The 17,411-nt window shown below is 33.2% G+C and overlaps 2 protein-coding genes across 2 annotated transcripts in view; one reads left to right on the top strand and one right to left on the bottom strand.

Annotated features, from left to right (window-relative positions):
- The window catches only part of LOC106105576, a 41,883-nt gene extending 25,875 nt beyond the window's left edge, over positions 1 to 16,008 (top strand). The window contains exons 2-7 of the mRNA XM_013285974.1: positions 12,389 to 12,520; positions 12,839 to 12,921; positions 13,464 to 13,572; positions 13,806 to 13,927; positions 15,037 to 15,155; positions 15,374 to 16,008. Of these exons, the coding sequence (XP_013141428.1) occupies positions 12,409 to 12,520; positions 12,839 to 12,921; positions 13,464 to 13,572; positions 13,806 to 13,927; positions 15,037 to 15,155; positions 15,374 to 15,431 (603 nt within the window). The 5' untranslated portion in view covers positions 12,389 to 12,408 and the 3' untranslated portion in view covers positions 15,432 to 16,008. The remainder of the gene's footprint in view (positions 1 to 12,388; positions 12,521 to 12,838; positions 12,922 to 13,463; positions 13,573 to 13,805; positions 13,928 to 15,036; positions 15,156 to 15,373) is intronic.
- The window catches only part of LOC106105312 (synapsin), a 69,464-nt gene that overhangs the window by 41,400 nt on the left and 10,653 nt on the right, over positions 1 to 17,411 (bottom strand). The window contains exons 7-8 of the mRNA XM_013285603.1: positions 17,071 to 17,197; positions 16,187 to 16,291 (exon numbers count right to left, since the gene is read on the bottom strand). Coding sequence (XP_013141057.1) covers positions 16,187 to 16,291; positions 17,071 to 17,197 — 232 coding nt within the window. The remainder of the gene's footprint in view (positions 1 to 16,186; positions 16,292 to 17,070; positions 17,198 to 17,411) is intronic.

Below are 17,411 nucleotides of genomic sequence, written 5' to 3'. Positions count from 1 at the left end.
TGTATTTTGTTCTGTTTTTAGTGCATTTTATTTTGTTTTTCGTGTATTTTGTTTGGAAGTCGGTTTTGTTTTTTTATTAAAAAGTTTATTTTGTAAACAAGAGGAAACCAGTGATATTTCCGCTGTTCTGCATATTGTTATATAAATGTCTGTTTTTACTTTATTTTATATCCAGTATTCAAATAAAAACGACAGTAAGGGCCTGTCATACCAAATTGTAAATTGTCTAACAATCCAACGTGTGAAATATGTGATGGAAATATCGGATTTGGTTCCCTTCTATCAAGTGGTGGGACAGGCTCTATGAATTGCAAGACCTACGTAGTATTTAAATATAAACCGTTTACGTCATCTTGTCAGTTTCCATTAAACTAAAGGCCGAGGATATCTATTATCTGACAGTAAATAAAGCTACTATCCATCATAATACAACACAAGATCTAGAAATAGAAAACACTGGAACATGCACCATTTGTACTAATCACTGCAAAATGGTTTGCATTTGGTTTGCCTTGCAGACTTACCGACTATCAACACATACTTAGGTTCATATAAAAAATAATTTCTACTCCCTCAATATCTATAAAAAGAGATAAGATATTAAATGGTTTAATAAATTCATGTTATATTAAGTAGTTGCTTATGGTTGTCTATTCATGTATTCGCTTTCACCTAGAACGATATTTGCAGTCATTAACTCCATAAGATCAGTATTGGCAGTATTCTCGTCCACACTATTGCGTAGCTAATCGAGCGTATTTTTATCGAACAGACTTAAAGACATATGTTACTATTCTGTAATATTAAATAGGCTAATATTATAAAGATTTGGATTTTTGGATTTTTGTATGTATAGAAATAATTCAAACACTATTGGACTTATTTCAAAAAAATCTTTCATCATTAAAAAAATACATCATCAGTGAATAACATAGGCTATGTTTTATATTATTTTTTTATTTTACGCCGGCGTGGTCACAAGTAACAGCTAGTATTGAATAGATTTCAGGTTCTTGCATTTATATATCTTTTTACAAGACCGAATTATTTTAAAACAGGTTTCATATAATTAGTTTGCAAATATCGAGAATTAATTTAGACTTTTTATTTCTTTCCAATGTGCATTTATAAATTTGAAATGTAAATGGAATTGTAAATCGAGTGCATCGATTTGAAATTGGCAAAGCAAGGTGCGCATGCATACATCGCTTGACCCCGTTAAATGCTTTATGTGTTTATGTGAAGGTTTTAGAACAATTTTAATTATAGTTTGTGAGATTTATTACTGTGCTTTTGTGATGCAGATTGAGGTCCAATACAAACAATGTATTTAATTTAAAACCTTCCAATAAAGGTTTTAAGAAACTTTAGGATTCATTTACAATATTGGATTACGTGATAAATAGCAAAATACACGGTGCCTCTAGACATTCTATACAGCTAAGCAAGCTCGGAGTATCGTGAAAGTTGACCTTGCAGTGCAGCGCGGTGCAGTACGCGGATTAACTGTCTGCTTTCGCCGGCAAGCTGCACACCGTTACAAGAATATAATGCACATAGCACACCATTGTATTAGAAGCGCCAATAGCGTAATCATTGAGAGCACAAAGTACGGATATCCGATCACTTGGACTTGGGTTTAAATCCTTTCGACTATTATGAACTACTACCTGTTCCTCGCAACTTCGTCCCCGTGAAATTAAAAAAAATATATTGAAATACATATGTAGCATATATTACTCATAGATAAATTACCTTTCTAATGGTGAAAGAATTTTTGTTATCGGTCCAGTAGTTTTTGTGTTATGTCACATACAAAAATAAAAAAATTCCTTACACTTTTAAAAATATAGGTATCCTAACACAAGCTTATTTGGAATGGCCATAAGAAATATCAACTAGTAAAAAATACTAGGTCGATAGTATAGTGAGGATCCTCTGTAACAAAACAAATCTAAATACTTCATACCGTAGCGTGACTCACATCACGTCATAAATATTTATAGAATACTTGTTTCACGTCCGACGGTATATTCATTATGTAAAGGAGTTTTCCGTAGATGTTTAATTGAAGAAATTCCTTTATTGTAGACCGCGAATAAAGCTTTTCTGTAACTACTAATATTCATGAGTCCTTTGGGTATATGTAAAACTTTTCAAGTATCAAGTTAGCGAAATAAAATTAATAGTTGACGTTAATTATTTATATAATTTATATTTCCTGTTTGCACAGGAACTAAGATATATTCAAAAAATAAATATTAAAACTACATAAAAAAAATAAGATTCATTAAATGATTTTGTACACGGAAACGTTCACGTCTGGATAAGACAATTTTGGCAAAACTTCTTCCATTTTTGGACGAATAACCAAAACCGGCTTCGAAATCAGCAAGTTATCAAATAATGAAAGTAACGCAACTCTTCCGCTGCCAACATCAAGATTAATAATCGTGTAGTTCAGTTTCACGCAGCCCGCGCACTTTTTATAAGTGGCCTTTCGTGTTGCAGCAAAACAATTTTGCACTCTCCTTTCAAACGAAATAAAATGTATAAGTTTAACTCTCAGAACTTCAATTTGTTTGTCACCAAGCCGGTCACTTGATGAAGATTTATTTCTAAAATGTACACCAAGAAACAGATCAAGTAATCACTGAATAGTGCCATTTCTCGTTTCAATAAAAACTCTACCTGCTCTTAAAAAAAAGAAATAAAAACACACATACATCAGTGTAAACTTACCGTTAGATGGATAATATTACAGACGTATCTATATCCTTCATCGCTTACTTATCTAAAAATCTATGACTCATTTTATAAAAACTTAACCTAAAAAGTATGTTGTGGCAAGAGAACAATAAAACAATACAATTTAAAATAAAAAAAAAACATACAAACAGTTATTAACACGGATAAATATAAAAGAGAAACAAAAAATAAAAGTAATTACAGATCAAATTAACACAAAAAAACGCCGGTAGCGAACGAAATCAATCAACGAAGAAACTGTAATTTGTTTTAGACGAGACGCATACAAATACAAATGCTCATGTTGCACGGTCTTCTAAATTACAATCGCATCGTCATCGTGATTTGAGCCGACACAATGACTTTTACGTTCGACAGCTAACATAAAATGGAATTATTACCGAAAGCCACGATATTTTATGAAAAAAGTATCGATTACTGTAAAGACAGCGGCTAATAGTTGAGAAAATTACATGTCATGTTACACTTATTTCGTTCGCGGGGAAATTGGCTGTATTTATTACACGTTATTATCTCTTGATCTTTTGACGTAAATCGATGTACTGACCGGCTTTAAGGGTCTAAACTCCTTATCAACGTCGAGTAACAACTATAAACGTACTCGACTGGATAATGGCTGTGAAAGCCTCTGGAATCACGAGCTCGATCTAATAAAGTCACGGCTTATATTGAATCCGACAAAAATTACTTAGACTGAACGAAACAGATATAATCTTTGCTTCCTTGCTAGTTTAGAATAAGTGAAAGATTATTTTTTTAATCTATGACAAAAAATCTTAAGGCAAAGATTATATACTGTAAGCAAAGAATAAAGCAAATCAATTAATAGCATTTGAATGGTTTTCAAATGAAGACCTTTACATGACAAGATAGATAATTCCTGTACAAAAGGTACATCTTTGCAGAGTAATATGAAAGTGTTTGATGTCGTGGGCGGTCGGGTTTGCGTCTTGTAATCGGTTGGCGCCCGCGGGGTCGTCGGTTCACCGCCTCATAGAATAGATGTACCGACGCTGACTCATGAAAATTGTTTTTATTCGGCTGCAGGTTGTTTGCTCACATTTCTTAGTAATTGGCGATACTCTACAGTGTGGTTACATTTAAGGTAAAAATGGAAACGTATATAATAAAGCGGTTAATTATATACTGTTGTTATTAGCAAATAGACGTTTTGTAGTGGCTGTTATTGTATTTAAAACAATTTGTTGTGTAGTCTTTGTTCAATAGAAGTGTTTACTTTAAAGTTTTAATAAAAAAATTAAACTGACGTTTTTTCTTATTAAAGTGCTGTAGTTGTTAAAGTCGTGTTCCACTGGGCGCTGGACATCTGCGGAATCCTCGCTCCGACCCACATCTACACTACGTGAGTTGGCAACAGACCAAAAACCACTCATAATATTTTACTTTGCTTGACTAAACAACGAAGTTTATTCAGAAACTAACGAATTTACGATCCTTTGCAAACTTTCGTCACATTAGTATTCTAAGCGCGGTAGGTCCCTGTTAAGGTTTGTTTTTTGTTCGGATGTCACAGAAAAAAATGTAAAGTTTAAGGAATTCGTGGATTATTCGTCAATTATTTCGTAGCTTAACAACACACGCTCAGTTCTTACAAATGCAGGTTTAATTTACTAAAACAATATATCTCAGGAGTAATTATACAAGAATACACTACAAAAGACTTGTCCCAAATATTGATAAGGTTTCCTGCAAATCCTTATACTAACAAAGAATACGAAGAATGGTAGCTTTTGCTCAAATATCTATTAACTCGTAAGACGTTAAAGTAATGGATATCAAATGTGATATCTTTTATGGGATTCTTGCTTTTAAATAGATACTTTATCAATGTATATGGATTAAGTTAATTTACAAATAATCGATGTGCGTCACCGGCTGCATTGTAGATCGCAATGAAAAGAATCATTGCGGATACGATTATCGTACACGAATATAGAATAGTAAATGCAAACAATTTGCCGGCGCCACAACTTGTTACACATAATCTTCACTGGAAGTGTTAATTCGATGATAATCTTCTTAACCAAGGCTATGTTGTAAACAAGAATTTTTCCTTAAGTATCAGACCGTTGTATTTTTTATTCAGAGATATTCAATATGTGTGTTTATTGATTAAAGGAACATTAGAACTTAAGATAGATTCACACAGTTGTGTGATTCTTGTCAGCGACACGGCTACATCAGTGCGGCTACTGTGCGCCCTAGCACCGATTCTTGCACCGTGTAAACCCGCCTTTAGTATTTATATTGACATGTTATAAGAGATTGATAATAGCCCCATACTTGAAGCATGAGGTTCCTATGCCTCGATGAGACAAAATTAAAATATCATATATACAGTTTTTTGTTGCATTTGACATTGAAATGTTTTTGTGTATGTTTTTACATCGTGTTGTTAATTGGATACTTGGCTTGAATACACTTGTGTATGTGTTTGTTAAAACATAAAGGTAACTAAATATTGGTATTGTTTTAAATTTGGTTACTTTCGGCTAACACATTCATTATTCTACCGATATAATTTATATCGCCCACAACCTCAAACTGTATTGGAAACGAATCCAAATAATGATGCATAAAATGATATAACTGTTAATACATTCGATCAATCATTTTATTTATTGTTTTTGAGAAGATTTAACTAAAATAAAGCAAAGTAACGTTTTAAAAGGTAACATAAATTATTTTGATGCATGTTTACGCACATCGTGTTAATTTATAACAGAAAATATTCATGTTTACAAACGATTATTGAATTTAAACAATTTTAATCATTTCATACAGTTTAGCATGTTATGAAAATAAATAAAAAGATACATTTTATCTTTAAATTATGCTTGTTGAAGTAATTTTCATAACAATTTTTCAACTACGGATTATTTATTCGTAATGTATAAGTGGCAGAGAGATCAGACTCCTTATTAATTCTGAAAACTCACATAATACTTTATCATTTAAAAATATTTTCAATTCATCTTAGACTAAAGTTCTAAAAGCTTAGTTAGCAACAAGCTTAGTTCTGACAGTTTCAACTGAACTTTTAATCAGGGTTTTAACTAAGTATTTTAGGTAACCATATCACTTTTAATTACTTTTAAGCTTCTTCATACATTTACAATTTTACATTTCTACATAACATTAGTATAGGTTATACAGTTCTCACAAACACAAAAGCCTTTTATCAGGCCAATCTTCGATCAATCGATACCATCGAATTTTGTAAGCCACGTAGCATGCTACACCATCGCAAATGTCGCAGCTATTCTGAATGATATTTATGACTTCTATAAATGGTGTCTTTTTGTTTTTTTATTATACTCCGAAGACTAAGTTTGATACATTGTAGTGGCGACAATAAGGTTAAGTTACCTTTCTTAATATTCATGTTGCTCAAGAATACGTTATTTCTAAATTGTATATAAGTATTGTATCATAAGTTTCTTTGTTATGTAAAGTTTTTACAATGGATTTCGTACGTGAAAAGCATTAACGAGGTGTGCTTTTTATTTGTCTTTTCGTTGCGCTGCGCCCGCATTTCGTATATATTTTCACTTTTAATACGCATTAAGAATTGGTATTCGATAAATCATTGCTACTTTTACTTTTTATTATATCGACAACTTAGTTGATATCTCGTTTTTACCAGCAAATATCGTAGCAGATCATGAATCCACTAAAATTAATGTTCGATTTAAAAAAATATTTTTCACAGACATTAAAAATTGCAATTATATTCTAAAACTTATATATAAATTTAATGTTACATTAATTCAAATTGAATACATAAATCTGTTTGAGTTATTATGGGTTACTGCGGCCCTTTATGGTTAGGCATACATAATATAACATGCTCCATGTTCGGTGTAATTACGGGGACGGGCCCAATTTGCGTCTGTAACAAGAAACCCGCGAACGAAAACGAATTTAACGATCGTCGGTATCGTTATTTCGTCTTGCTTTTGACATAAATCTAACATTTCGGTGTGGAATTGTAAACGCACATTGTAAGGAATCGATTGCAGTCGTTTAAGCTAACACAGAATGTTACATGAACAAAAATGGATGCATTTACGTCGAATATGCTTATAAAATGAAAAATACTTGATCTAGCTTTGTTTTGGTGTGTTTTTAATTTATTAATAACTTTCACATTTAATAAAATTATCTTAATAACCTAGTAAATATGTTACAAACTCTAAAAGGTAAACATGTGAGTCGGGTAAAGGTAATTCTCGAATCAAATAGAGTTCTTAGATGTAGGTCGCTGTCTCGCTGTACACGACGACATTATTAAATCAATCTGACGTATCTCATGAACGAAATTGTACAGAATTAATCTTGCTCTTTGCTACAAAGCTACTAGGCAATTACGAGAGCTGTCGCTTTAGAAACCAAGATGATAACACGATCAACTAATCCTGAACGTAGTAATTTGAACATCACTCTCGCGGCTACATCCATTTACTAAGATGTATTGTAAAACAGACCCTCAATTTAATTCTAACCTTTATAATGATAAGCGACTGATAATTTTCGATATTACCTCATATACATATCCATCTCAGTGGAGATGTATAAACATAGTTCCTCAGAACTTGGAGCCTACATTAAATTTGGCGTGACAATTTTTTAATTTAAGGCAATGCTAAAAATTAATCATTGGCTCCTTAAACACACGTTAAGGTGTTTAAGGGGGCAAGACGATATTGACGCTGTAATCATCACATTAAGTATGCACTAATATTTATGATTATTATTTGTTTTTGCGGAATTACAACATCTGAATCAAAACAACAATGTTGCGTTATACGAAACAATTTTTATAACAATATCTTAACGAAGATCTTGTGTTGTAATTGTTATGATCAAAGAAACGCGGAAACTTGGCATTTCAATTAACATCTGTCGGGAGCTGAGTGAATAATGTCCAATGATTATTCTATTGTAGATTGTAATGTAGGGAATCTCCATGCTTTAATTAACCGTTTGTTGCAAAATTAATTCAACACGTGTGTATTTTATAGTTGTTTCACACAAAGGCACAAAAGCATAACAGTACTTAACCCACACTTATTACAGTTCTATTATTCGTGCGTCCAACTGGGAGTACTGCTATCTTATTGCTCTGCATCATTTGTTTTCCCTCGTGTGAAACTATAATTAGTTGAGAACATAAATTGTGAACGTTAGAGACTAATATATTATGGAATACACGACGTATTGAGGACGACATCAACTTTTTTTGTTTCTATGATGCAAGGGGAACAAGAGTCGTCTGGTAAGAAATCATTGTTAAACTTGTTAGAAAATATACGTGAAATACCAGCTACATAATGTGTTTGTTTTAAATTTACGGTATGGATACTTTTGCGTGATCAAAGTAGGAATATCATATATTAATGGAATTATATTGAACCGCATTAGTAGAAATGTATGTCATTCTTGAAGGGATTTGAAAGAAATAAATATATCTTGGTTTATCTAATGGTACTTGCCATTTGCGCGATAGATTAAACTATAGAGATTGATGGACACGTTGGTTACTATAATTGTCGTGTCACGATTGATGGTAAGGATCACTCGGTAGATTTACGCTGAGATCTGACGCTGGCGTCAGAGACGGTCGTTAGCGAACTCTGTTGAAAGACAATTGATTGAGCTTGTCTTCAACCTTAGATATATTACTAACCAAACTGTGCCAATAACATTCGTTGCTGTATAACTCTACTGCCGTGACAGTTGTATTAATAAATATTCTCATCTCTTTGATTGTATTCGATAAGAAAGAGACAATACTAATGTCACGGTAGTCTAATTCTATCATTACAAGCACTCGGCCCTCAAGGAAAATAAAATACGCGACACAAATTAACAGCAGGGTATTAAATTTTACCTTTAAAATTTAATTTCCTACTCTAACCGCAGTTCCAAGATTCCCCTTAATGTTTGCAAGTATGATATTAGTGTTTGCTAAAGTTTTGTTTGTTGAATGGGAATTAATAATGTAACCGCACACTGGTCCACGAGCAAGGGAATTATTAAATAGTATATCTGCGGAAAACCACAGCAGGGAACATCCACCTTGACCCACAACCGCAGACTGTCCGATGAACTTGCAATTATTATTAGCAATGTTAAGTTTTAATCGACTTTTATAGTTTGTGTGAATCTAGCTCAATAAATACCTATGTATACGCAAGAATTTAATACGACATTACCGAAAAGCATAAATTATGAAAACAGCAAATGCACAGTCCACTTGTATAGTTTAAACTGAAGGTATACAGCGAACAAGGTCCAATTATCCCAACCACCATATGTTGCTAATACTTTTTCATATAAACAGTTGTTTTATGTCAAACTGCTTGCACGTCTCGGTATCTTTTTGCGGTATCAGCCTTTCAATGTTCCCGTGTACCGTAAATAATGGACACAAAAATGGTAACCACCGATACATAACGATACGGACCTCCGCTGAATACTTTATTTTTGTATTTCACTGTCGGAAAAAACGGCGAATATTCAATTCAAAACTTATTGTTTTCAATTCACACATGTCCTTTAAAGTGTATACGGAAATTTGCATGCGATGAAAGGATTTTAAAGAATAAATACTCCCTTGTTCTTACTGAAAGAAATCGGATAATGAGGGTAGGTTTACAAGATGACAAAGAATTTTCCGATAATTTTGGGATTGAAATAGTTCATTGAACCCAGTGGCGACAGTCGATAAATGCGTGTACCAACAATCACCTTGTGTTCTCGACGAACCCTGACAAACGAGCCATTGTGGGGAAGGCGGCACGGCGCGGCGGCGTCGGTCACAATTCATTCGCGATCATGGGAATGTGCTCATTATGGTTCCGCATTGTTATTATTCAATTATTTCGAAACGTCTACCATCAACATATAAAATACATACACTATTAGGATTAATGCATTCGTTGTTGCGATATAATACTTGCTGTTATCTCGGCTATACAGATCGATTCTCTTGAGTTGTGTAAATGCGTTAACTAAATATCAGCTTGTAATTTGCGCGTTGGACGAACTAAATGGTCAAAATTAAAATAATTTTCATCTATTCTTAAAAAGTGTCGATGGCTATTGAAATCATTAGAATTATCTTAATATACGTATTATTGCCTAATATTTGATTAACAATGTAGAGGCTTAAAGAAATAATCTCAATGTTTTACACAATCAAACTATTTTTAATTGTTCCACCAGAAAGCATAGTCGATTTTAAAAGTTCAGCACTTATCTTATCCCTGTAGTGTACGCAATTAATTGGTTTAAATGTATGTAATAAAAACTTTATATCTTTTGAAAGTTGTTCGGTCAGCGCATAATTTTGTAAAGAAAACAATATAACCACAACTCCGGACTATGGTTATTACGATTGTTAAATTCAAGGACGGCCATTTTGTTTTTACACAGGAACGCAATTGCTGTCAATTTGACATGCATGTCCATGTTCCCGCCAGAAATAAATATACTTCGTAATGGAATTAACGATGTATTAATGTAGTTTATTATTTATTATTTATTATTGCGTCTGCTCTAATAAAAATCACCCTTTAGGAAATTAACAGAACCAAGCGTTGGACCTCTCTCAACAATACTTTTATTTTATTCGATATATTCTTGCGTTTATTTATTCCTAAGGTAAATATCGTGGTTTCCATTAGGTCCCTGTCACAAAAACTTTTATATCAAAATCCTCTTGGATCTTGACATAAGCTGTTAGAGACGTCTACTGTCACGTTTGGGATGAAGGACAAAATAAAATCTATAACTATCGTGGGAACGATCACTCTTACAAACGAGATACTTTTTTTCTAAATAATAAGGAGTGAGTGCATAAATGATATCATAATATTAAAAGATTTTCGTCAGTATTTGTCTTCATAATTTTAAAGTCTACAGAATAACAAGCTAATATTAAAAACTATAATATTCAATACACAAAAGCGTGAATAATTTAAAAGAGTACCCGACGCGTCTGCCATGTACAAAAGTAAAAAGGTTAGCAGACCTTCTTTATTCATCTCTGATGTTGAGTAAGTACAAATGTCTATGTGCACGACTTACAGACAAATCCGATTAACGTCCAAGCTCAAAGCCTGAGCGTCTATTTACTCATTTGCGCCTCAAAAGAATACTTTTTGCTTTACTTTTGGTATCGGCAAGACTTAATAGCTGTGACCGTGAAGTAAATATAATGGTGTACAATAACTAAGAACTTGTCAGGTAACTTCAAGTTCCATTCTATAAGGAAGTTTGATTTAAGGTCGATATGTGGGACATGCTTGTCATCCCGTGGCCGTACATTCCCCGTTGAACTAATAAATTATACGCTACATACTCCCTAAGTTTTAGACCTACGATGTAGAAATTGTCAGTTACTTTAGCAAACTTAATTAATTTTCAGTACCGACCGCATGTTGCTTAATGCTATCCAACATTATGTAGGTTAAGTAAATTTATTATAACAGAAGCGCTTGTTTTATATTTCATTTTAAGTTATTACATTTATTCATCGCAACCACGATCAAATGCATAAACAAGAAACAAAAACATATTACGCCAAAAGATATTTTTAGATGGCACTTCATTGCTACAATAATTTTACCGCAATTCTGAGCGTAACCAAAGGACATGAAAGTAACTTTGAATATTTTTAAGTGCAATCTAAATAGTGTATTTAATTGACAGTATGTCAAGTTATAATTAGGAAGAGACATTTTCGAGACACATTAGCTTGCAGAAGCACACTCGCCGGGGGTCAAGTACTGCTTCAAAGAGAAATGCAAACATTTGCATATGAAACACGGAGACAGTTTTAACCACATAATACTATTTTGTGTGCAAAAGAAATTATATTTGAAAGTTATAAAATAAATTGTGTTTTAAACATATTTTACGGCATACTAAGGTGGTCCTATGTTATTAGTTTTATTGATAATTATTTAGTAATATTTTTCGCACGTGCAATGTAACCTCTGCTTTTATTTAAGTTTTATATATTTATGGTTGAATTATATTATTATTTATTCTTAAACTTATTACGGACATATAGATATATAGATGTTTTATTTATATTGAACCTGACGATTCTAAAAATGTTCATACATTTGTGTACTCCGTTGTACTGAATGTTGCAACATGCACTCACTAATCTTTATCATCCAATTTCCGGAGCTGACAAAGAATGCATCGTTTACAGATATGGGTCATCGGTTTCTATTTCTGAGGTGACATTGTCATAAACGTTTTTCGTACACAATGCACAATACCGTTTAGTTTAAATTAACTATTTATTTCAAATGCACCGAATTCTATTATCTAAATACGCTATAGAAAACGCTTGAGAACAGTTCTCTTCTGCTTTTCTTAAATCTTAAGTCTTATTTTTGATTGCACAAACAGCACGACAAATACACAATACAACAAACATTCAACATTTAAATATTACGAGCAAGGGTCGAGCATATTGGCACATATTAAGGGACTAATAGCACCAATGATCAGGATGCGTAGATAAAAGAAATAGTATTAAATTTCGATAAATTCTTATTGGATTATTTTTGGACAGGATATAGGTCAGTGTGGACGATGCTGACGAGGTGGTTGACGTTGGCGCTCGTAGCGGCGACGTGGCGAGCTGCCGACGCATGCAGCTGCATGCCGCAGCATCCTCAGACACACTTTTGTAAAAGCGACTTCGGTAAGACCACGAATAACATATGACACCATTCAAGTCTCATCTTATCTTGTCTATTGTTTTGGTATTTAAATATGCAGAACTTTTTCCAAGGGGCAATACATTACTTGAGTACAGTACAATGATCAAAACCAATAAGTCAAAGTTCAATTATTGAATTTAGTTTATATACCAACTTTAGAGTTAAATTAGTAAATTTATTAACATTCACTACACGCATATAATGATTAGTTCAAACAACATAAGATAAAGTATTTCTTATACAAAGTACAATATTGCTGGAATTTATATGACGTTACAAATGTTTTGTTATCGTTTCAGTGATCGTGGGGCGAGTACAAAAATTGTTCAGAGGAAATGACACTTACGACGCGTACAAAGTGAAAATTCGAAACATCTACAAAGTAAGTGAGCTTTTGTTATGCGCTTTTGTGCTTTTAACGAGCTTTATATGGGAAAGTCGAACGCCATTACGTGATGCATAATTCAAGAGCGAGGGACTCAAAATATTATACGAATTTCGGTTGTAATGTAAAGACTCCGTGGATAATTTGTTAAGAGTCGATTTCTGAATGTTGTCACGTCCGGGAGATTTAACTTTAAAGAGCTTACATTTTATTTTTGCCTTTAAAAGCAGCCAGCGACATTAACACACTTAAATCTAAGGACGCTTACATTTAATTACGCATATGCATATAATTTTACACTCGTTTAATTTAATGTCAAGCTTAAGTTCGTAATTAAAATTTTAAAAATGTAGATCATTTTGCCAATGAGTTGTACACATCATAGCAAACTATATAATTGCTAGATGAAGCCAAGTATAATTGAAGTAAAACAATCTAATTAGATGCGTCAAAAGAAATTCTATAATTTTTAGATGAATATGTTTCTATAATATTACAGTGTGTATTTTTGTTTTGTTACTTAAATTAATTGTTCACAGACGACACCGAAGGCGGTGGTAGCACTTAAATCAGGACGATTGCTGACTGCGTCACAAGAAGCCCTTTGCGGCGTTAGCCTACAGCCCAGAGAGACCTATGTCATAACAGGTAACTATTGTGTTAAACTTTTGATATCTGGCAGATTGTAAGGGCTTACGAATCAAAGTATTTGAGATTCGTTTCAGTATTCAGCCATAAGTATACATTATTTACATATTGACACGATTTAAGCAACTGAACCGATTTTGATGAATGAGTTATCACTCTATTCGAATTCCTCTGAGTATCATAAAGTTGTTTTTTTTTATTATTAACAATTTGTGACATTTGTTTTATTCCAGGTAATGTTGTGCACCTTCAAGCGCACATAGACTTCTGTGGGTACGTCAACAAGTGGCGGGATGTGACGCCGCGACAGCGAAAAGGCTTCAGGCTACTCTACAAACAGGGTTGCACTTGCAAGGTATAATACAAATTTAAATACAGCCCACACTTAGCACATAACCACATTCCTTCACAACTAATGTATTGTTGCTTAAACTTACAAAAACACAAGTATCATACTACTCGTTTTTTTTAAATAAGAAACATAGCATGTTTTAGTGATTTTTAAGGCAGAGGAAACTCTGAGAAACCTGTAAAGTACACAAGTCCAGCCTCCTTAAATCTTTAATTAGGCTCATAATCACAAATTATGGAAAAAATTAGAACAAATACATACTTGAAAATAACTGTAGGTAAATGTAAAACATACCTTAGCCATAAAACAAAACAATAACAAATATGTATGGAATACACGCAAGGAACGGACGCATGGGTTGAGTCTATTCATGCAAATATTAGCCTGGCTCTGGATTTGTTGCATGCGGTGCTTTTGTCTTCTAAAACAAAACCGCTTTTTTATTTTTAATCTAGTTTTTATTAAAAAAAAACCCTAATGTCCCTAGTCCTTAATATGAAAATTGGTATTGTAAAACTGTTCATCTTAAAAGTGAAAAAGCATAAATTTTAAGTATTACTGAAAACTTCCATAAGGCGATGTTTACGACTTCGACGTAATTTAATTTAAGGCTTTCGTAAAAACCGTTTCAAAAGAACGCGAGAGTTATTTAATTAAGTCTGATATACGAACAATTTAAGATACACGTCCTAATTCAAGTGAAAGTGAATTTATATGGTAGGTATTGGAACAGACGAATTTATTTATTCGACCTAATTGTTGGAAAGCGACGTAAAAATTTATTACTGTATGTATTTTCTGTAACACTGACATTGTACGATATAATTAAATTCCCTTTCAACTAACAACAAAAGTGAAATCAATTTCGAATATTATTCTTTTTTTAACATGAGGTGGCAAACGAGCAACCGGCCACCTGAATCCGCCAAAATGGCGAAGCGACCGCTGCCCATAGACAACCGCAATTGCAGATTATTATTCGTAGAAACGGAAATCGAATTTCAAAACTTCGGTTTCGTAGTATTAAAACCTTCAAGCCATTGTTACAGTCAAATATAAAAAAATGGGTAGGATATAAACATCCTGTATATGAAAATTTAATAATGTTTCAGGTGCACGTGACGGGGCGCCGCACAAAGTCCCCTAATACCTGCGTCACAAACTACGACGACTGTTTTGAGAGGCACGGCATCTGCCTGCACGATCGCGACCGACGATGCCGTTGGACGAGGTAAAGTATAGCTATGGGTTTTCATTGTATAAACACTTGTTTAGAAACATAAGTTACCTTTTATAGTCCTTTTTTTAAAATGTGATATATCTTTACTACAAGCTCTCGATGACTAATATTGTAATGAAATTGTTTTGAAATACAGCAAACTTATGTGTTGAAGATATGTTAAAGTTTCCTTTGATGTGTTTGTGTATGTTGATGTATGTTTGTTCCAGGGCGCCCGCTCTCACGAGGTGTTTGCAGAAGCCGCACTTCAATAGCACGATGACTTGAATCGCCGCATCGAATGTAAACATTAATCGTAACAAACATTTTGTATATCTCGACAAGCCTTTGGAAATTCCCATGTTACCTTACGTTTTTTATACTAATAATTCACCGATATACGATACAAACATGAGTTACTAAGCCAAAACGATCATTCTAACACGCCTACTAGGTTAATTTATATTTAATGTTAGTACCCCGTCTCAAATGTTTTAAAGGGCGGTATCACACGGCCGTATCGTCTTGGGGAACCCTAACAATTTATTCATCTTCATGAAGGTTTACGAAACGCAGGCAGCATGCATTATATGGCTATGAATCAGTAATTGAGTGTATGTCGACTCTAAATAGGAATTTACAACAAAAAAAGTATTTGGTATGATTCAAAGATGACGAATTTACTCACAAATTCTATTATTTGTTATCCTTTGGACTTTATGTTGATTGTGTTAGCGTTGAAGTGAAATTCTAACGTTATTTGTATTATTTATTTTAAGTTATATTATTATTTATGTTTAAGTTAAATTTGTAAATTAACAAAAAAGTTAGGTTAATGATTACATAAAATAAAGACTTAAGAAAATTACTGTTGTTTTTATATTGATAGCTTCACCCAGTAAACGACATAATGAAAATCTTCGTGCTTGTATAAAATGCACATAGTCAAAATTTCTACACAATCCAACGAATGGTTTTAAAAAGTATTAAATATCGTTAGCGCCTGAAATTTAAGAATTGCAATGTTATATCTACGCACTTACCATGTCGGTGTAGTTATGGTAGTAGGTTTGCTCTATCAGCGGGAAGTTCTCTCTGCCGAGACGACGCTGCAACTGGAGTAAGTGGCCGAACACCCACGGACGATCCTTTTAACAAAAAACAAATGTTATACAGGACGAATAGTTACACCATCTCACTTGGAGTAGGAAAATAAAATAATGGACATAGCAAATATCGACCAAAAAACAATACTAAAGATTACTCAAAGAACACCGAAAAAGTGAAAAAAAAATTCCTTCAAAGGAATAGACAGAAATGTCAATATTTTATCACTCTAGTTGTCTAAATTCATAAACTTATTCGACTTCTTAATTTTAGCCAAAAAACACATTGCGTAGTTTCCAACATAAACATAAACTTTAAGGGACACACCAGTTATAAAAATATTTAAAAAGGTTACATCGACGAAGAAATATTGCCAAAACTTAAGTAATATTACGTCCTAACTACATCAACTCTAACACAATATTACAGCGCAAATCCGATACAGAGTAAGAAAACTTTCTTCATTATACCCTCATCAATGTTAATATTAACTTTACTTTGATACAGATACCATCAAAGAATAATAGAACATCAAAGACTAACAAACTCTCTACCTTATGTGAGAATTCATTTATAGAGTAACGACACAATTTGGTTACATTTGGTCCAACATAAATTAAGTTAAATCTACCTATGGCAACAGCTCCTCTCAGAGACATTTATGGATTAAGTCCCTTGGTGTACACCAAGGGACTCCTCCAGTAACTTGCTCGATAATTTTGTACCGCCGAGTAAGAGACTTGCTGCTATTATTTGTACCCCTTTGGTTCCCGATAGGTTCTGTAAATCTATCATTAGATTCATACATATAATAATGTACCTGGAAGTGGTATATAGAGTTGAGACTGTTGATGGAAGGCACGCCGCCGAACTTGAGTCCGAGCAGCAACGCGCGGTGGTCTGCGCCAGCGTCGCGCACGTTCTGACGCACCAGCACGAAGTCCGGCCTATAACAACGATAATATTAACAAACAATGACAAATGTGAAAGGAACTGAAATATGAAAAAAAAAATAAAAAAATTAAAAAAAAAATAAAAAAATAAACAAAACGAAGGTAGAAAAATAACGACGCTATCCAAAATTCCGCTGAATAATAATGGCCGTTAAAAAAAAAATATATATTAATGGTGGGTAGATAAATTCCTACACTCCACTAATCC

This window comes from Papilio polytes, unplaced genomic scaffold (genome assembly GCF_000836215.1).
Source record: "Papilio polytes unplaced genomic scaffold, Ppol_1.0 DF822845.1, whole genome shotgun sequence".
NCBI lineage: Eukaryota > Metazoa > Arthropoda > Insecta > Lepidoptera > Papilionidae > Papilio > Papilio polytes.
This window is presented reverse-complemented; position numbering and strand designations above follow the sequence as displayed.